Genomic DNA, 20398 nt, shown 5'->3' with positions numbered 1-20398 from the left:
CCGGGAGGAGGCGCCCGCGCCGAGACAGCCGTCCCCGCAGCCCCCCCCCCCCCCCTCCGCTGCTGTCGGGGCCTCCGGGCGGGCGCCGATGGACAGATACGTGGTTAAACGCCCCGCCGGGCAGGCGGCGGGGGGCGGCGGCGGGAAGAGGCCCCGGCCGGAGGAGCCCGCCTCGGGGCAGCCCCGCTGGCAGGAGATCCGCGCGGAGGGCCTGAGCTGTGACTACCGGCTCCTCTTCGGCAAGGCCGAGGCTGACGAGATCTTCCAGCAGCTGGAAGAGGAGGTGGAGTACTTCGAAGGTAACGGCCGTGGGGGCACCCGGCTTCCAGCTGCGGGTGCCACGCACGCTCCCCGTGCCCCCGCCCGGTGAAGCGGTGCCCGGCCCGGGCCGCCCATGGCGAGTCCCGGCCCGGTTCCCGTGGCCCCGGTGTTTGCCGCAGGCGTCCGGTGTTCGCCAAGTCAGGCCCTGCGATGTGAAGCGCGAGCACAGGGCTGACCCTGCTGGGTTAGGTTTGCTCGGCTGGAAGCGTGTGCCAAGCAGTTTCATTCACGTTTTCATGTTTCCAAGGAACCGGGGTGGTCCTGGAGGGGGTGACAGGAGTTTGTTGGTGGATGTAGTAGATGAGATCTCCCCGGTCACGTTAATTCAACAACAGAGTATGATGGGGGTGCTGGTCCCGTTCATCCCCCTCAAGGGGCATAGTAAGGCAGCGCCAAACTTGAGTGTTAAGTACCTCGGTGGGACAGAAACACTTGAACACAGACGATAGCTTTTGGGTTGTCTTAAGCGTCCTTGTTTCTCTTGTCCCACTGGAGATTCACAGAAGCTCTAAATCAAGGAGAATGTTGAAACGTGCAGAGGTAATACAGAGTTGGTTTTGATCCTTCTCACTTCTTGTTTAAACAGGTGAAATGACGAAATTGCACGTGTTTGGCAAATGGCATGACATTCCAAGGAAGCAGGTAACCTATGGAGACCCTGAGTTAACATACACTTACTCGGGCGTTACCTTCTCTCCTAAGCCGTGGATCCCAGTTCTCGACCGTATCAGAGACCGCATCGCTTTGGACACAGGACATACTTTCAATTTCGTTCTTATTAACAGGTGCGTCTGATTTCCAATTGCATCAAGTAACTTGTTCAAACGAAAAATTGCTTGTGCAACACTGTTGACAGATCATTGACGAGTTGTTTGACGTTCATTGAATTGGATTGGTAGAAGAACTAACTAATCTATTCTGTGTACAGATACAAAGATGGTGGGGACCACATAGGCGAACATCGAGATGATGAGAGAGAACTGGTTCCACGCAGTCCGATTGCATCTGTGTCCTTCGGAGCTTGCAGGGACTTTGTTTTCAGGCACTGTGATTCCAGAGGGAAAAAGGCAACGCGCCACATTAAGCCCATCAAACTGCAGCTGGCCCACGGTAGCCTGCTGATGATGAAGTACCCCACCAACGTGTATTGGTACCACAGCCTGCCCACCCGCAAGAGAGTACTTGCCCCAAGAATCAATCTCACATTTCGGAAAGTGGTGACTGTAGCCAAGAAGTGACATATTCGGCAATCAAGCACCAGGTCTTTTGACTCTGAAAATAGAAGCTTTCTTCCCCAATATAACTGTCCGTTTCTCATTCAAACACTGTCTTTGATGATCCAAGGTACTGGATGAGCAAATTAAACTGGGAGAAGAGATAGCGTACTCGGTAACTTGCTAATAAAGACTGTGACTACTGATCTTAAATGAATACTTTCTCTCCATGAAATGTTACTGTAGTCCTGCTGATAGATATTTTTAATGAGTAATACCCTTGTTTTGCTCAGGAGGAAGTTTCTTCTCAACTGATCTTAATCTAGCCAGTTTTCCAAAAAGATCAAAATACTCTATATCCCTCAGATAGCAGTGAAATAGTTTATAAATACTATAAAGTACAAGATGTAAAGTACAAGATCACTCATTTAGAGTGAACCTGGAAGCTGATACTGTTCAACAGGTGATACACTCTTGTATGCTCTGTCAATGAGCTATAGCTTGCTTGGGTTTTTTAAAATAAAATACAAATGAGACTTGACATGAAAAAGAAGAGCGCCAAGATATTAATATACTGAGTGCAACATGGCTGGCGGCATGTTTTACAGTCACTTATGACTTTTGTCTGCTTATATTCCTCTGCTGCTCTACCTCTGCTGATGTGGGAGAGTGGGTTCTTTCGGTCAGTAGCGTGGTAGGGCAGGAGGAAGCACGAGGTGCTGCTGCACAGGGAGAGGGTCTCCTCTTCCTTAGGTCCTCCGTCTGTACGGAAACCGGGGAGCATAAGATGACCCTTTGGAGAAAGACTGGGTTGGACCATTTGTGTGGCCAATGCAGTGTGAAAGGCTGTAACTTCTGAGAGTGTCTGTTTTTCTAAATAATTATCCCTAGGGATTCCACTCAGACCACCTGAAAGCCATCACCTTCCGTGCCAACACAGAATCCTGCTGAAATGAGGAAGGACCGTCCAAAGTCACCAACAGGTCTTGCGGAGTCAACAAATGGTAAGTACGGAACGAGAACGTGAACTGATCCCTGCATAATCAGGCTACGAGCATCTGAATTCGTGACAGACTCTATCCTTCAGCGGTAGGTCCGTTAGGGCTATGGAATTCATGTCTTTTTAGACAATTTGGAGTTGGTACTTCCCACCCTCTGCCACTACCAGAAAATGCTGTATGTAGTGTGAAGAGCTCCTGCATGAATGCTTCTCCAGAGAATGTGAAGTGCTGCTTCTATCACACATACTGAACACGGTTTGGCTTATAGCTTGGTCTTTCTTTCAAGACATTACCACATGTGAACAGCTACTTTTTCTAATAAGTTTGTTCTTTTATTGCTACTGTACAGTTACAAAAATACCCTGAAGTGAAAACGCAACTTCAAACAGCAGTGCAGTGGTTTGACTATAGTATCATACATTTTTAAATAATGCACAAAATAAGACAAGAATAATCCAAACACAGAGATGTCATCTTGGAGGTCTTATTTTAACCTTTTACATCTTATTAACACCTTCTCCACCATGGAAGCTTGTGAGTAACAGGTCACAGCATTTGATGAGCCTCGTGTGCCTGCACAGAGCCCAATGACTTCGAAAGGTGAGGGTTGGGTGGCAAACATCTGCAGTAGGCTGGGAGTATCTAGCACAGCTGAGGACCAGGACCGAGGTGCTGATGCTTGCTTCCTTCCTCACACTGAGGGCTAAGCCAAGACCATCTACTCCTTCCTAACAGTGAAAGCTAGAACATAGGCTGACTACTCAACCCTCATCTTTATAGGCCTTGAGGAAGCTCTCAGAGTAAATCTGCAGCTGAGTGTAATTCAGCAGTTTATCAGTGTCGTACAGCGACTGTGCTTTCATTCTCATCAAACTGGCCCCTGTTGAAAAGTGGCTCTATGCAAAAGGAAAAGAAAAATACATTGAGCATGCAAGCTTGCAGTAATATGTGGCTTTATGTCCCTGTTACAAGCTGATGAGTTTAAGACTTAGTCCATTGTGCGCATATCTTCTGACCCACCTCCAGCATTTCTGTTTTCTAAACCAAGTGACCTGTTCAGATGAACTTCACAAAAATTCAGAGTTAAAAACTCTAAACAGACTCCATTGGGAATAGGTATTACAGAATATACACTGCTGGCAGTGGAAATGTTTTGAAGTTCTGAGGTACAAATGGTAGACCTGCTGGAGCTAGATGCTTTGCGTGATGTTTTGCCTTAGGTGACACCCAGCACTGCTTTACAGAGCTCCTACTGCACACCCGTGCTGCCCAGAACGGAGGGCTTTCTTCTCTTACCTTCTGCAAGTCCATTAGGTCTTAGTTCAACGGCCAGGGCATTTTTGGTAGTTTGCATCCCTTAAGGTGGTGGGTTTTTGTTTTTCTTGTTTTTCCGTAACTTAGGAAGGTTAAAACCATGCTACTGCCAGCCTAGTACAGACAGGGAGACTTGTCAGGAACTAGTACGTTCATGAATTTATAAACACTATTTTATGTTCGATGAGCATTACTTGGAGCAGGAATTGGGATCCATGCTCTGGAATGATGAGTTGTATAAATAGTTTTTCATATCCATTCATTACCACTCCTGTTTGGGCTGGTTTTGAGCCTCCCGTTAAGGAACTCTTAATGCCTATGGGCTTTGGGCAGCAATAAGAATATATGAGGTACAAAGTTGCTCTAAAAAACTATTAAGACAGTTGTTACCATTTGAAAACTTAATTGCTGGTTTTCACTGAAAAAGCTTGTCTGATGAATTAGTCTTTATTTTCCTCCAAGCTTACAAGGGTAGAAAAGAGCTAAGAATAGCCTACATACTTTATTCCTGGTAATTTAAAAGCAGTCAAAATGATAATTTTTGCTGCGTCTCCCTCCGCGCTTTGTTTGGGATTTATTTTTTTGACACATCAAACAATCTAGAGCAGCGAAGTACGCCTTACTTCTACTTATATGGCAATCTGTGTATCTAACGCAGTGACACCAGTCTTTTCAGACTGCTGTACTGCTTCACAAGACAAATAAGCGCCCACTAGTCCCGATTCAGTCGTGTATACTCTAACTTAACAAGGAGGCTTGGGTTGCTATACATCTCAGCTCACAATCACAACTGGTACGAGCTCTAAAGCTCAGCTGCGAGCCAGACAACATGTGTCTGAATGGTTGATGAGAAATGGCAGTTTTCAGCATTAAAATAGGAAGAGCCAGTCTAGAACACCAATTACAGTAGCCTTGAAATCACAGCATTAAAAGTTGTAGTCGATATGACAAGCAACCGTATTCAACAGTTTCATAGTGACGAAGGAAATTACAATACTGATTGCTAGCAAACGCTTTTGTCTCTTGATTTCAGCTATAGTCCAAAGATACAGAGCAATAAATCAGGGTCTCGTCTCTTAATAGATAAAAAATTTATCTCTTCTGGAAAAAGGAAACTGCAGTTTGAATCAGCAGAAGTACTTCTATGATGTATAAAGAACTGAAATATTAGGAAAATGACGTGAACAGGGAAGTCATTTTTTGGATCATGCGTGTTCTGTAGAGACGCCTTACTTTATTGATTAGCTGGGATATCAAGCAAAATCTGATTCTGTTAGTAGTTCATCCCATCATCTTGAGACATTAATCAGAATGCAACTGACATGCAGTGGACTCAGACAATGGTAATGTCGCTATTCAAAGCTCAAGGCACTTTGTTTCTTAAATCATTGCCTTTGATAACAGTAGCTTCCCATCAGCCGCTTCTGGGGCTCCCCTGTTCAGAAACATCTGCAGTGAAATTTATAGGATTAAGCATCTCCCTCTGAAAATTTACATATGTGTCAGAATATGGAATACAGCCTTGGGAAGTCTGTTTGAAATGTCTGTTTCAGAGCTGTGATGTTGACAAAATTACTGCCTAACAGAATAAATGCTTCTCTAATACAGATATGCTTTGGGCTGCACAACGTTAGCAGACCAACTTTGGGTAGCGTAATTTTGGTGCAAAACACAACTCCCAGCAGGAGCCAGCCATTGCCATAGAGGGAGGGGAAAGTTAAAGGGCCTGCGGTGGGTTATTTGCATAACGGACAGGAGGTGCAACGTAGATCTCATTAGAGGACAGGAGGTGCAACGTAGATCTCATTAGAGGAATTTTGTCAGTTTTTGTCCTTCTTCTGCTCTCTTAATTACTCTTCAGCCCTCAACTCCAAGCTTTGGTGCTGTGCCCTCGAGTGAACACGCTCATAAAAGAGCAAGTAAGCACTAGAAGAAAGGACTTCCTGCAGACTAGCTTTGCGAACGGTGTCATCTGAAATCCATAGCCACTGACTGCTGACAGAGAGTGGGTTCTTGGGAGAAGGTGGAGAGCGGCGGTAAGTCACAAAGTGACCAGAATGCATGTCTCCATGATGAACTACAACTGCCATCAGACGGTAAAGGTATACAGGGGAACTGAAGGACAAATGAGAAAAAGGAGAGGGTCAGCAGCTCTTGTGGATCACACACATACCAGAAGCAGCCCCGCTTGCTTTGTCTTCAGTTGCAATTTCTTTTTAGAGCAAATAGATGGCTCCATAAGAGACACGCTGCCTTGCAGTTACTCTTCTGTATACCAGGTCTTCACTGCAGTGCTGCCTTATTCTATTATCGAGAAAACCAAACCGTTTGTGCTCCAGAGGGCTACGACATTTTGAACAGCATAACTGATTGAATTTTGCAACAGCGTTTTCCATCAAACCTACCAATGTGCCAGTATGTAGTTCTTAAAGCCCTGTTATTGCACAGAAAAGCTACTCTGGAAGAGTGTGCTTTTAACTGAAAAGAGGTAAAACTGCAGCAGGTAACCCACAGGTCACAATGGACACACTTTCAAGGACTTGCTCTACAACTGTCTTCATAACAAACATTTGGCACAAAATGCTTCCAGGCTTCTCATTTCACACAGAGATTGTGGGAATTGTCTTCCCCACGGGGAAAATGGACAACGGCAGATAGAAGAAGTGGTATAGAAATACTATACATTGGTCACCAGCATGACAATAAGTGAACATTCTCAAAGGCAAAGAAAACAGATTATAAGGAGAAGCATCAAGGCTGATTTACTAAGTAGAATCATGGCAGCTGCAACCTGAATCAAGCTTGTTAAATACAATGTTTGGAAAAAAACTGTAAGAGATCTATGGATTTCTTGCAATAGTTTAAAATCAGAGTAAGAGGAAAAAATGAAAGGAAGGGGTAGAGGAAAACAGCAAGAATAAGATTATGGCTATTCAGAAGGCTGATTTAGTGCACCATGAACCAGAGAAAGGAGACTTTGAGTTTTGCTTGTAATATGCTCTACTCCCTTTTCCAGGAGAGAAATGGAGCCAAAGACAACCACTAAAAATCAGCCTAGAGGAAAGCAAAAAAATTCTGCACAGGAGCTAGGATAGATGTTAAATTCTGTGACTATGCAGCCTCATAATAAAGACAGGATAAAGGAAGACATAATTTGAAGGGACAGAAATTACGAGACAGGGTACAAATCTCTAACTTACCTGCGTTCAGGGAATGCAGCAAGTGGAAAAGTTCCCGAGGACATTAAAAATGAAGAGGAGCAGGCACCATTCATAAAGAGCGGTTTAGTACCGGATGGCTGTTCTGCATCTGCAAGAGAAAGCAGACATTCAGTAATTTAACTTAAATGCTACTATTAGTAGTGCTAATAACAGTGCTTCTGTTCCTGCACTACCTTTCATCACAGCATATGAAGGTATTTTATTTATTTTAATTCATTACAGACCACAGTCCCTTAAGAGATGCAAAGGAGTATAATATCCAAAGAGAGTGGTAATTGTTTTTACATGACACAAATATGAAAATGACCATGTTTACAAAATCCCAAGTAAACAGAATATTGAGCTGCCTAAAGGACAGACCTACTGCAGCTAGATTTTCTAATTGGTTTTCAAGAAGTCACCATTCCCAGCATTCTTTCTATGCTTGTCCTGACGCCTTAGAAGAGATCACTAACAAGACAATCCCTAGGACTTCCCAAGTTCAACATTCCTTCATCCTTTGGACACAAAACATGCGAGTTCTATGCTATCTGGGATTTTTTTTTTTTGTTTGTAAGTTTGGGGTTTTTTAGTATTTAGTAGGATCAAATTAAATTATCAAAACTGAACTGTAAACGTGGAACAGGGTGTCCTAATGCTTGCTGGGAAAGGGATTTCTACCTGTCCTCTTTGCACAGATCCAAATAAAGACAGCACTCTTATGTTCGCTCTGCAGATTAGAATGTTTTATCACTGAAATGTAGAAATACCTGATAGATTTTATTTTCAAAATAAGTACCTGAAGATTTTACTGGTATCCCATCCTTTGTTCCAGGTGTTGTCTCTTCAGAGTTTTTCTGATTCAGCTCATTCTGGCTTGATTTATGAATAGGAACGCGGTATTTGTAGATGTCCATGATCAGGAACTCATTGAACTGTACATGTTCATGACGTTTCAGAGGAGTGCCTTGGTTTGACCAGCTCAGTCTTTGCAGATGGATGCACAAACACTGGGGGAGCTTCAGCAATATTCCGTAGAAAAGGAGAGTCAAAATACATTTTAAATGAAGAGAAACAGCTGTTCAAGTTAAAAGCATACTAACCGAACTGGTAAGTCTAGTGGATAAGGAAATACATCACAGAACTGTTCCCTTATGTGCTCCTGTATCTGCGTGTAAGCTTATTGGCAATAGTATCCCTAAGACATGACACTAACTCACAACTCTGTTGAGATTTCTGCTCATGCCACTACTGCTCACTCACTAGGCAGTAGGATAGATAGCTAATGTTAATCGTTTTCTCCAAATGGAAGAAAAATCAATAAAAATACATGCACGTTCCTAAAAAGCCCACCTGTCAATCTCATTTAGCTTGTTGATCTGTGAGGTAGAAATGAGGATTGGGATTTGTTGGAGCGAGTTGTAAGACGTTTGCTAATACTCAATCAGTAATGGCTTTGCACAGTGAGAGTACCAGGGGGAACAAAAGGTCAAGTAGTTATAAATACCGGACATTCAAAGTCATACCAGGGTTAACCGCTATCAATAAGTACTTGTTATTATTAATGGCACCTGAGGCTTTTAATTACAGACCAGTGCCCTGTTGTCCTCTGCATTATATTATTACAGAACAAAACATAATAAAAGCTGCTAATATAAACTACACCTGATGTTAGCACCATATTCACTTGTTTAAACCAGCTGTATTTAGAACATTTTAATTTCTTTGAAACCTGCAATTGATAAAGATCCTACAAACATTGTCTATATGAATCACTTCACTTACCAAGGAAATCAAGAATTAATGCAAGGCATATGAACTGCCACTGAGCCAAACTCACGTTTAAGTGTTTGCTGAATAACAGGAGAATACTCACATTCTTTAAGCTATTTTGCTGAATTGAGGCCTCAATGCCTACAAATATTTGACAAAGGAGCTTGCTTTTTTTAAGTAAAACATTAAAGTAGTCTAATACCAAGAAACAGACATCAAGCAAAGAGATCAAAGAAAGAAATTACTGTATAATAGGTTTTAAAAATAGATTTGGAGGGGTTAGCTTGCCTCACCTTTCCTAACTTTAATTGCTTAACAAATGTTGTTCTCTGGTTTTCTATGCTTTGGCCATTCAGAGTCCCTTCTGCCCGAATCTGAAATCAAAGGGGGAAAAAAAAAAGCCATTTGATTACCTGCTGTATCAGATTACACATAATAGTGTGTAGTGCACACTGCAGGGAAAAGCAATTGTCTACCTAGAACTATGCCCAGTACATTAATTGCACCTGCAGTTTTCTAGGAACTTTCTTAGGAATTGTTGGCCTATCCTAATGGATCAGAATTCTAAACCAAAATCAAACTAAAATGAGCGTGTACAGAATAAGCCCAGTCTCCAGGTTTATGTGTAGTCATATGCCATTTCTGTTGCTTTTCAAACAAGCCGCTTTGGCTCTGTGCTATCATCAAATCACAGGCAACTGCAAAATACTGTTTAAAATACCAGAACAAAAAATATCCCAAATATTACCTAAATAATACCTGGTAATCACAGAATAAAATACTTGTAAGTTTTGTCACATTAGTAATAAATAAAGCTTCAAAATATTCCATGAGATAAGAACTCCATTTTAAATATAAGAAATCACAGGCAGGCTAGAGGCTTTCCTGAATTCACGAAGAAAGGAGTAGAAAACTGAAGCCACAATTCTGTCAGCAGCCTTAAAACTGAGCTAGAAGGTTATCTAAATTAAAATGACATACTTTAGTGCAGTTGTCACACACAACATCCTTTACAGATTCAGAGGAGATGAAATGATGGAGGCAGTGGTCCAGCGTCATAGGACGACCCTTAGTATGAAAAGACAAAGTTATTTGCAGTCATTTTAGAGTGTGTACCACTTAGTTTTGTGAAAAGATTTTTCATTATTTCTTCTATAGAAACTACTGAATTGCAGACTTATTTCTTGAGAAAACTGACTAAATGGCTTTGAGTATCGAACACTGATAATGTAACTAACTATGGGGATTCTTCCTTAGCCTGGATTAAACATGGAAAACGTTGCAGCCTGCAGATAAGAACAATAGCTGTGACTCCTTTAGTAGGGTTTTAAACTACAGATTCCTGGCCCTGTTACGATTTTTCTCTAAAGTTCCAGCACTTCATGGGTCACTTCATGCACTCTGACCCTCTACATAGGAGAAATACAGCATTTAATTGAATTTAGGCACTCCTTCCTTGTAGACTGTGCTACATACTGCCAAGTATGAAGGGCATAATCTTCAATGATGATATAAAATAAAACACAAATAGCAGAAGATGTGTCCAAATCCCAATCCTAGCTGTCCAGGACTGTATTCTGTAGGTACGAGTCCGAGTTTCCGTAAGTGCCAGTAGTTGCCACTTGTCTGGAAAGACAAATGGCTAGCAGACATTAAGTAACAAACCGTTACAGTCCAGAAATGTCCTGCACCTTTTGCCCCCAAAATCTACAACATTGTGTCGCTCGAAGTGTTTCAGAGAGTCAAAAAGAAACGGAAACAATTTCCAACTGAAATCACTCGATCCAAAAGCCTGTATTGGGTAACTTGCGTGCTATCACCCCAGGGACAGAGCACCTGAAGGTCACCTTCCAAGACTGCCAGAAACAGCCCTCGGGATGCGATCTGGTCTGTTCAAATTACACAGAAAGGACTAAATACTCCACCGGGAGAAACAGAAAGCTCTATCGGTGTCAACAAAGTCATGCTTGTTGTACTAATTGGTAATTTGCACCAACACATTAGTGATAAGGTACTGTATTGGCACAACAGGATCGTTTATAAAAAGGCAAGAAAATAAACTGTAGCTACTCATTTACTTAGGCTGTATCATCTTAAAAAGGCACAAGGGAAGATAAAGCTGTGACGACAAGGCAATAGGCAGACTGGATCATGCGTCAGTGAGGGATACGTACCCACACGGCTGCCGGAATACTCAGTGAGAGACTGTCAAAGGTATCGTACCTCACAGGACTCTGCAAGAAAATATTTCACATATCCAGTGAGCTAAAATTTATGACAGTCCAAAAAAAACCAACCACCCAACCTCACAAAAGATGAATACGTGCCCTCCACTGCCCACAATTATCTGGCGGAATAGGGTCAAAACCACCCGCTTTCCCAAGCCCGGTGCTAGGGAACACTAGGTACACAAGGTGCCACTGAGCCTGTTTCTGCTGAAGCTGCCCCTGCTCGCTTAAATTTGTTTGCAAGGTTTTGAAAAGTAAAAGTACTAAACATACTGTTACGGTTTGATCTACAAAGGCGATTCACTTCCTGTATTTTTTCTTTATCCAGGTTATCTTCATCTCCTTACTCTGAGTAACTGGACTGCAACTTAATTTGACTTTGCACATGCAATCTCGATACTGCGTGCTGAATGAATAGCTCATCCTAAAACGATACCCACGTGAGTGGATTTTCAGTATACGATAGCTGTGGGATTGAATACTAAATATAATGACAGCTATTATTCTGTCTGATAAGACAGCTGTTATCCCCACAAAGTGGATCACGCTTGATTTTCTTCAGTATATTTAGTGATACATTCTTGTTCACCACCAACGCCATAGTAAGTACCTGAAAAAGTAACAGTCTAAGCTGTCAGTCCTGCAAACCTTTGCAGCTTAAACCAGCTACGTCAGAAACAAGGGATGATGGTTTCAGAATGCGCTCTGAGTGTCGGACATCCTTTTTCACGTATATATACTACCAGACACACATTCTTATACCTGGTGTTCACAGTGTTTGCAAACCATGTTACTGGTCAGCCTTCCATGAAAAGGGTGCTGAGATTTCCAGTGATTTGACACAGGGGGAAGAGACCCTGAAACACAAAGTTGAAATTGTCCTTTTATTTTCAATACATCTGTGTTCATCACTACAATTCCACATTTTTGGCCCACAGTAACAAAAGTAACTGCTCTAAAGCATGTTCTGTCCCACTGACAAATAATTAATGGGTTTTTTACAGCTGAAGAGACATATTTCTGTCTAATACGGACAAAGATCAATTAGTATTATCCCCTTAATGAATAAAGCAACTACACTATGAATATTCATATTTCAGAATGGAAAAAAGCATACCTCTCGTTCTGCAGCTTATTTGCTTTTGGGTTATTTCTGGCTGCTACAGAGGAAGATAAAAGATTTCATTAACCCTACCTTAGAAGCCATTAAGTATTAAATATGTTCTTATTTCAGCCCTAATATGCTTTTCTGACACTAGAACAACTGTGGGCGTTTTAGTGTCTCTTTATATTTGAGGAAGGCCAAAAAACCTGGTACACAACAAATTTATAATTGACAAAAAGAACACTTCTAATAAAGTGAATAATTAATCTGCAGAATTCTCTGCCTCAGAGGACTAAAATAAAAACATAACAGATTTTATAAACCTTTTGTATATATTTTAGACAAAAAGAGATAGAAACTTTCCATTTGCCTGAAGTTTGCCACTAAACTGGAGGATAAGAGAAATTTGACCTCCAAATGGACTATTCCATAAATGTCCGTTCTGCAGTTTTCAAACCTCTTTCACATGTCAGCTCTGACAAGTAAGAGTAACTGCTTAGATGGACTCCTGTTTTGTGCTAGTATTTCAATCCCTATATTCAATGGATTTAGGAATGCAAAAGCCCTCATGAAAGTGGGATCGCTGTAAATTCAAATACATTTGCTCATGAAAAACATTTTTCATTCTTTAGATTGCCTGACCTCTTGATTCATTTCTATCAGAGCACTAAAGAACAGCTTTGTAGCCATAACGAAAATATATTCAGTTTCTAAACAGACACTTCATACTTGACACACTTAGGAATCTAGGCAGACTACGGAAACTTCTCCTGATAATGAAATAATGTTGCTAAGGAAGTCACCTCCAGCGAATGCACATCGAACAGATGTGTCACACGTGGCTGACGATCTCGTTCATCTTCTAATGAAGAGGTAAGGACATGAAATAGTTCATGAGCATCCTATTAAACAGAGGCAGAAGACTTAGAGGAAGTGAAAACAAAAGACATCAAAACATTCGTCGGGAGTACTGATACGCATATGACTACATCATTACAGTAGGAAATTAAATGAAAAATTACTGCTTAGAGCCCACCTTATGTATTAACAGTAATCGTTTGTGCATCTGCTGCAGTTTTCCCAAAAACCTTTTTCTATAAAGCTGAACTTTGTAACAGCACACATTATTAAAAATATTCTGGGCCATATAAACTCAAAAGAGACTAAAATACTTGGAGAAAAAAAAAAGAAAAATGAATGCACAAATGCCTGCTTTCCTTTATTTCAATAAAAGCGTAATTGAAATCTATGCTGTTTGCTTTGGCTCTGAAATATAAAAGATAGAACCATGTTTTATGAGTGAGATAATTGGTCGACTTTGTCAGCCAGCTGCACTTACTTAGGGGCTGAAAATACTGAAAACAAGAATTAGAAATCTTATATGTTACATGTAACTAAATTTGGAAATGTTAGCCAAGTAGAGTCCATTCCTCGAAGCGGCGTGGCACGTTACCCGTTATCTATAGCGAATTTAGGGCTGTATCCATTCTATTTTAATGTTACTGGCTCCATGTACCAAATCTGACGGTAATTAAGTATGAGGTTTTGAAGCAGCCAGGGTTTCCATGACAAATATCTAAGCAAACTGAAAACACCATTCCTCAATCACATGGTTGTTTTCCTTCACTTTTTAAAGCAAACTTCTCGCTGCAGCAAAGATTCAGATTTGACAGTCGGGGCTGTTAGTACCATAGCTTCGATTTTGTGTTATTCCATATCTAAAGCAGTGAGGTGCGTATCAGGCAGTCTAACTTGAACTCTGTAATCACCTGCTCTTCAAATGATGAGATCTGCCACCTGTACATCCTTAAAACTTCTAACAGGCAGCTTGCATCCAGGACATCATCATCTTCTGTTACCTCCTGACAGGATAAAGCTAGAGACATTGCATTTAAGAACGTTAGGAGGAGCCACGAAGAACAGTTAGAACACAAATCTGTTTATTTTAGACTTTATGTTACTTAAGCGTCATATAACCAATTACAGCAGCTATTCTTAATTAAGACAGATAGACAATGACAATCAAACTAGTATGTATTAATTACCATTCTCCTCTGACGCAGGCTAACTGACTGCATACATTCTCCTCATCTAGTACCTATGCGAATGTAAAGGTTTCTCAACTAACTCGTACAGAGAGAATAAATATAAACACTGCCTGAAAATACAAATCTTTATTAGTGGATTGGGTAAAAATTGGTACTTTACGTGCCACAGAAGCCCCAGTATTAATGCCCCATCATCCTTACATCAGTTAAATGCACGTGCTCAACTGACACAATTTTAGCATGAAGACTATCCTGAAACAGGAAAACTTCCCATGGATTTCCTTTAAAACAAAGCCCTGTGAGGGCAGTCAGGGAGAGCCAACAAATTGCTTACACATTTTCAGTGCTTAAATAGGATGTAACTGATGCACAAATGTAGCACAGGGGCAAGTCTGAAACGGGTTACCAAACTGGGCTCAGAGGCTTTAACATTTGTGTCCAACATCATACAAAGTATCTCCTTTAATAGTCCATATTTGGGGTAAAATAGTGAGCTTGGAGAAAAATGCTTCAATTATCTTATAATGCATTCTTTTTCTTTTATATAGAATTCCGAGTGCCCGTCTAATTGTGATAATATTTTCCTTATTTCTTCAATTATACTGAGTCCATATTTGTATTGTTTTACCCATTAATACTCTGTGAACAGCAAATGCATTAAAGCCTGTGGCAACAGGTTCCGTAACCACATTTTGAGCACCCCGGTCGCCCTCTACCTCGGTTTGTTCAACCTGCTGGCAAACGGCTTCTTCGGCGCAACGCCGATGCTGGGTTGGCTGCCCGCTGCTTCTCGACTGCCAGGCGGGTCAAACAAAACCTGAAACCTTTCAGCTGTTGGCCAAGAAACAAACAGCTTTGGGGACGCGTGCAGCTGGGCCTTGCGTTGTTCGGGCTCGGTACAGTAACTTGGTACCTTTTGGACCTCTACCCCTCTGTGAAATTTGGTTGAACTTGGCCAACGAGTTCAAAGTTAGTAGAGGGAAATTAAAAAGAAGAATACCAGACCACACGATCTTCCTTTCTTTAGCAAAGGAGGCTCGAAACGACAACGTTTATGCTAAATAATTTCTTCTTAGTTTATTGCAATGTGAAAATGTTAAAGTACCTTTTAGGAGACGCAGCAAAGTGACTGACAAGTATTGACGCTCAGTGGACCGGTTCTGGTCTGCCTTGTATTGTGCTGTAAATTCCTCCAGCCACTTGATGAAGGACGGACAGGAGGATAAGCCTTGCAGCAATGAATTCATGAAACAAGTGTTTCCTAAGTTAAGGAGCCCAGGTACAAGCCCTACAAATAGAAGTGTAAGAGTTTACACCATGAAGTCTAGGAAAACCTTACTATTTTCAGTAGCAAGTGTAGTGTTAGGTATTAAAATTAAATTATTTCCGTTTATTTGGTTCTGGCACCCGATGAAAACTAGAAGAGGCTGGGATGTACAGCAGCGTGCTGTGAAGTGTTTATATACGTGGTGGTCTCTAGGACTTACACCACTGTAAAATCTTTTAAATTTTTCTTGAAAAATACTCTTTCTTTTTCCTGATGGGAACAGGCATCTATCGACAACGCTAAGGTTCAGGATTGTCTGCAAATTACCGTACAAGCGGTAAAATTCTTGGTTCCAGTACGCGGAGTAGGAGCCCCGTATCGCGCAAGCTTTCAGGAGCCCGTGAGGTCGCTGCCGCCCCGCTGCGCGCCTCAGCTTGGTTTGGTGAGCTTTCTCTTTTGCTCAGATTAGTACGTTGTTACGAAAACCCCTGGGTTGCCAAGGATTAATAAGAGGTATTTCTGTACGACTCCGCTTAGCGAGAGACTTTCGCTTCTCTCGGACGAACGCTCGCTGAGAAGGCATTTATTTTGCATTCCAAAATGTGCGTTATCTGCAGCAGTTCAGTGATGAACTTATCACAGGGCACAAAAAGACGTCTAATGAGTCAGGGTTTTAGAAAAAATGCCGATGGATGCAATTAATACGTTACGTAACAGAAGTCCGTTGTTCAATACACGTTTTCTAATTTGTTACGTTTCTAAACAGGACAGTGACCAAAAATTCCTCTTTCGCGAGAGGACATGACTTGGAGAAGCGGACAAGAAAAGACAGGACGAGGCGGGGGGCGCTCAGCGGAGCCCGAGAAGCGCCGGGAAGGGGCTCCGGCGCTGTCGCGGGTGCCCGAGCGGGGGGCGGCTCCCGGGCCCGGCCTACCTCTCCTGCGCCTCTTCCTCTCGGTGATGGGACCCCACAGCACGTACATCCCCGCCGCCACGGCGGCGGCGACCCCCCCGATAACGCCCCAGTTCTTCATCACTTTACACCTGAAACGGGGAAAAAACAAAACCAAGAAAAAAAGGAACAACCGGGGAGTCGCTACCTCCGCCCGCAGAGAGGCGTTACCCGGCACGCGGGGGCAGGACGCCCGGGAGGCTCTCACCGCTCCCCCTGCGTTAACGTCCTCCTCCCGCTGTCACTCCCGCTGCCCGGCCCGGGGAAGGGAAGGGAAGGGCCGGTCCCGGCCGCCGGCCCCGCCGCGCCGTGGCCCCCGCCCGCGCCCCCCGCCCGGGCCGCCCCCGCTGACCTGGCCGCCGCTCCGGCCCGCAGCAGCCGCCGCACCGCCCCGTCCGCCTCCGCGGCGCCGCCGGGCAGCATCCCCCCGCCGCCGCCGCCGCCGCCGGAACCAGGGCCCGCGGGCAGGCGGCGCGGCGGACGGGGCGGCGGAGCGCCGGAAGTGGCGCGGGGTGCCCGGTTAGCGCGCGGACCGCCCCTAGCAACGGGCGGCTGGTCGCTAAGGCGGAGGGGGGCGGCGGCCTGCTCCGGGCCGGCCCGGCAACCGGGGGAAGGCGGGGGTAACGGCCGGCGCTGCCCAACCCCTGGCAGCCCCCCGGCCCTCCTGAGGGGACGGCGGCTTTGGGGGGGTCGGCTCCAAGCTGCGGGGGGGAACTGGGACACTTAAATCCCAGAAGCTCCAGTCGCGCCGGGGGAGGTTTAGGCTGGATAATGAGGAGAAATTTCTTCACCGAAAGGGTTGTCAAGCGCTGGAAGAGGCTGCCCAGGGAGGTGGGGAGTCACCGTCCCCGGAGGTGTTCGAAAACCGCGTGGATGAGGCGCTTAGGGAGGTGGTTTAGTGCTGGACTTGGCAGGGTTAGGCCTACGCTTGGACTCGATGGTCTTAAAGGTCTTTTCCGACCTCAACAATTCTGTGATTCTATGAAACCATCCAACCCCTCCGGAGAGAGACCAGTCCCCATCACCGCGCAGCACACACCAGCCCCGAGGCTCCTCCGCACTCCTTGGCACCCCTCTCCCTCCCTCCCTGGCATTTGAGGGCCCCGCTCTGCCCGCTCTCCACCTTGTGCTGTTAGTTTTTCACTGATCCGTTCCGGGGACTGCTTAGAAAAAGCAGTGTTTCAGGCCAGTGCCAGGAGAGGAGGCATCCGGAGCGCTTGCAGGCAGAATGACCGACACATGCAGCTTTTGAGAGCACCTCGAGATGGCAGCTGCTGATCGTGTCTGTGGGCCTGGCAGGTAACACTCTCCCTCTTCGCACCTCCCCAGATGAATTCTTCCTTAGCGAAGTGTCTGGTACACCCCGCGTGTCTTTCTGGCCGAGTCCTTGTTCGCCTGCCATCGCTCCACGTGTGCCAGAAGGCTGTTGGTAAGAGGAGAGCGGTCCGGAGAGTAAGGGACTGGACAGCAAGAGGCTGAGAGAAACAGGGGAGCGACAGACAGAAGAGACGAAGGATGGGAAGAAATAAAGTCGTCCTCACAGCTGCAGCGTACGGGTGCAACATGCCGTTCTCATTGCTGTCTTGTGCACGTTAAATACGGGAGACAAAGGAACCCACATGCTTAGAGGCCAAGCCTCACACCCTTAACTACTGGAAAATTGGACCTTAGTTAGTAAAAAAGTAATACAGCTGCTGCATTCTAAAAATAAAGTTGTCTCTCATGCAATGAACGTACAAGCTAAAACTCTGCTTGAGAAATGCCATTTTTCAGCAGGTTTTGGGGGAGAAGCAACCCAGAGCCTCTGTGAACTCATGTTTTGTGGATAAATCTCATCCTGGAACTCAGCCAGGCTGCTCTGCTGAAGGCCCGCAATGACTGCTTTCCTCTGGAAGTTTCAGTTCAGTAACTCCTCCCGTCGTACTGACTTCATCTACAGTATCTTACCCAGTGAGACAGAGCAGACTTCTTGGATCACACACAGCATTGAACTACGGTTTCTTTAACCCATATTTTCTGAAGAGGAAACATAAATCTTGCAAATCAAGAAGGTGTTGGGAGACCAGTTTTATCTACTGAGGCCTTTCATTTTTTAATTGCGATGGGCCAGGCTGCCTTTCATTCCCAATAAACTACTGAGCTCCTTTATGGTAACAAATAGCTGGAACAGTGCCATTCTTCTGCCCGAAGGCGTCACCACCCAGTTCAAAGACAAGTAAAAGGGTGCACGACTGACAAGTCGTGTTGTTTATGGAAATCCGTGTGTCTGTGAAGGATAAGCAGAAAATGGCAAGCGAGGTGACAAAGGAGAGCAGAGGGAGATGCCAAACACATGCTGAACATGTTCTCAAAACTTGTCCTCTGAAAACGCCTTTTTTTAAAATGCTTTTGAGAATATATTACAGAACACGCATGCATTTCATGCAATTAAAACTGTTTTTTATCACGCTTTTAGGGCAGTATTCAGTTGCTGAAGCACAGGCATCTTGATCCAGGTGAGAGAGCCCTAAGGTGGCTGAGATGCCCACATGGTCCTGCGTGATCCACCACACAGTCCTGGGCAGGATCCACAGCTGGAGGCCACAGGAGGTACACGGTTACCTAAAATGGAGCCGACGCCTACCTGTAGGCATCTGGATTCCACTCCTAGCCACAAGTGCTTCATTAAACGATGATTCTCCTTATTTTTAAGGAAGCTGAAACCCTAGCTAGGTCAGCTGCAAGTCCTTTCTTATAAACACTAGAACCTGCTAACATTTTCAATATTTAGTGTCACAAGCTAAATCTGTGTGATAGTTGACCAACTCCCGTCCACAAACTGAAGCGCGTTTGGTTTGTCATAGCTAAGCCCAAGCCCCTTGCATCACCCGGCGTTCCCTGACCTGAATTTGTACAACGTAATTCTTCTTCCTCACTGTAGTGCTTTTCACCTGTCTTCATTTGACAACACTTTGTTGATTTCAGGCCATTTCTCCAACTTGTCCAATGTATTTTCAATTTTAATCACGTCCAATGTCCCCTGGTCATCTTCCTAGCCTGTATTTCCTCTTCATTTTCTCCTGTGGCCTTTCTCTGCAAAGGATTCTTCTGTAAATGCAGGCATATGCACAAACAAGCTGTCTCTTCCAACTGAAGGAGAAGGCCTACGGGGACGAACGTGCCAGGGTGACAGTGGACCTTTTCAGGTAAGTGATCGAGATTTTTTACAAACTAATCTCATTCTGCGCCCGAGGAGCGCGTGTGGGGAAGCCCTACCAGGCGGCTGCAGGAGACCATGTTCAGGAACCCTCCTTGGGTTGCTGAAGCGTTCCCTGTAATCGTGTAATTTGCTGCGAAGCCCCTCGCCAAAATGCAGCGGTTCTGCCGCCCAGCGGGCTGGTGTCCCCAGCAGACCCTTTGCTGTCCTCCTGGGCGCGGAGGCACCTAAACCGATGTGGCTCAGCTTTCCTGGGGGATGGCTCCATCCTCTCTGCTTCATTTTCTCCTAGCCCGTGACGTTCCCCGAGCCTGCACCCTGCCGATGGACCAACCGCTCGTCAGATGCTGATCCCCGAGGGGACGAGGACCGGCGGTGACACGGGAGCCGAGCCCCGGCCCTGGCCAGGCCAGAGCAGGGACGGGAAGGGGAGGGAGCCGCTGGCCGCCGGGCCGCGGCCGCCCCACCGCCTCTGCCCGCCCCGCCGGGCCGAGCCGAGCCGTGCCGTGCCGTGCCGAGCCGAGCCGAGCCGAGCCGAGCCGTGCCGTGCCGAGCCGAGCCGAGCCGAGCCGTGCCGTGCCGAGCCGAGCTGAGCCGTGCCGTGCCGTGCCGTGCCGAGCCGAGCCGAGCCGTGCCGTGCCGTGCCGTGCCGTGCCGTGCCGTGCCGAGCCGAGCCGAGCCAAGCCGAGCCGCTCGGTGCGGGCTGCCTGCCGCCGCCGGAGCTGTCCAGCCGCCCGCCTGCCCGCAGCTCCAGCCGTCCCCGCCATGCGAGAGCGATG

General features: G+C 45.1%; 2 protein-coding genes across 4 annotated transcripts; one reads left to right on the top strand and one right to left on the bottom strand.

The window, feature by feature from the left end:
* Positions 1–88: 88 nt before the first annotated feature.
* ALKBH2 (alkB homolog 2, alpha-ketoglutarate dependent dioxygenase) lies at positions 89–1727 on the top strand. Its single transcript, XM_059827852.1, has 3 exons — positions 89–299; positions 908–1106; positions 1250–1727. Exons 1-3 carry the CDS (start codon positions 89–91, stop codon positions 1557–1559), a joined length of 720 nt encoding a protein of 239 aa, XP_059683835.1. The 3' UTR covers positions 1560–1727.
* A 1279-nt stretch (positions 1728–3006) lies between these two features.
* USP30 (ubiquitin specific peptidase 30) lies at positions 3007–16615 on the bottom strand. 3 transcript variants are annotated; one of them, XM_059827507.1, is made up of 12 exons: positions 16406–16615; positions 15310–15492; positions 13926–14032; positions 12960–13058; positions 12169–12211; positions 11814–11908; positions 10998–11057; positions 9805–9891; positions 9117–9197; positions 7850–8069; positions 7051–7159; positions 3007–5965 (listed from the first exon to the last, which is right to left on the bottom strand). In XM_059827507.1, the coding sequence occupies exons 1-12, from the start codon at positions 16503–16505 to the stop codon at positions 5701–5703; spliced, it is 1449 nt and encodes a 482-aa protein (XP_059683490.1). In that variant the 5' UTR covers positions 16506–16615; the 3' UTR covers positions 3007–5700. The 3 variants fall into 3 exon arrangements, with proteins under 3 accessions (XP_059683490.1, XP_059683491.1, XP_059683489.1); XM_059827508.1 differs by having other exon boundaries at positions 7051–7148; positions 7863–8069; XM_059827506.1 differs by having other exon boundaries at positions 12169–12208; positions 16406–16536.
* Positions 16616–20398: the final 3783 nt, after the last annotated feature.

The sequence above is a fragment of the Gavia stellata genome, chromosome 21, assembly GCF_030936135.1.
Source record: "Gavia stellata isolate bGavSte3 chromosome 21, bGavSte3.hap2, whole genome shotgun sequence".
Classification (NCBI taxonomy): Eukaryota; Metazoa; Chordata; class Aves; order Gaviiformes; family Gaviidae; genus Gavia; species Gavia stellata.
This window is presented reverse-complemented; position numbering and strand designations above follow the sequence as displayed.

Coding starts and splice junctions, on each gene's coding strand:
- USP30 (XM_059827507.1), bottom strand. CDS start 16,505: ATGAAGAACTGGGGCGTTATCGGGGGGGTCGCCGCCGCCGTGGCGGCG. Junction 15,493..16,405: donor GAGGAAGAGGCGCAGGAGAG/GTAGGCCGGGCC, acceptor TTCTATTTGTAG/GGCTTGTACCTGGGCTCCTT. Junction 9,892..10,997: donor GTATTCCGGCAGCCGTGTGG/GTACGTATCCCT, acceptor TTTCATACTAAG/GGTCGTCCTATGACGCTGGA.
- ALKBH2 (XM_059827852.1), top strand. CDS start 89: ATGGACAGATACGTGGTTAAACGCCCCGCCGGGCAGGCGGCGGGGGGC. Junction 300..907: donor GGAGGTGGAGTACTTCGAAG/GTAACGGCCGTG, acceptor TTGTTTAAACAG/GTGAAATGACGAAATTGCAC. Junction 1,107..1,249: donor AATTTCGTTCTTATTAACAG/GTGCGTCTGATT, acceptor TTCTGTGTACAG/ATACAAAGATGGTGGGGACC.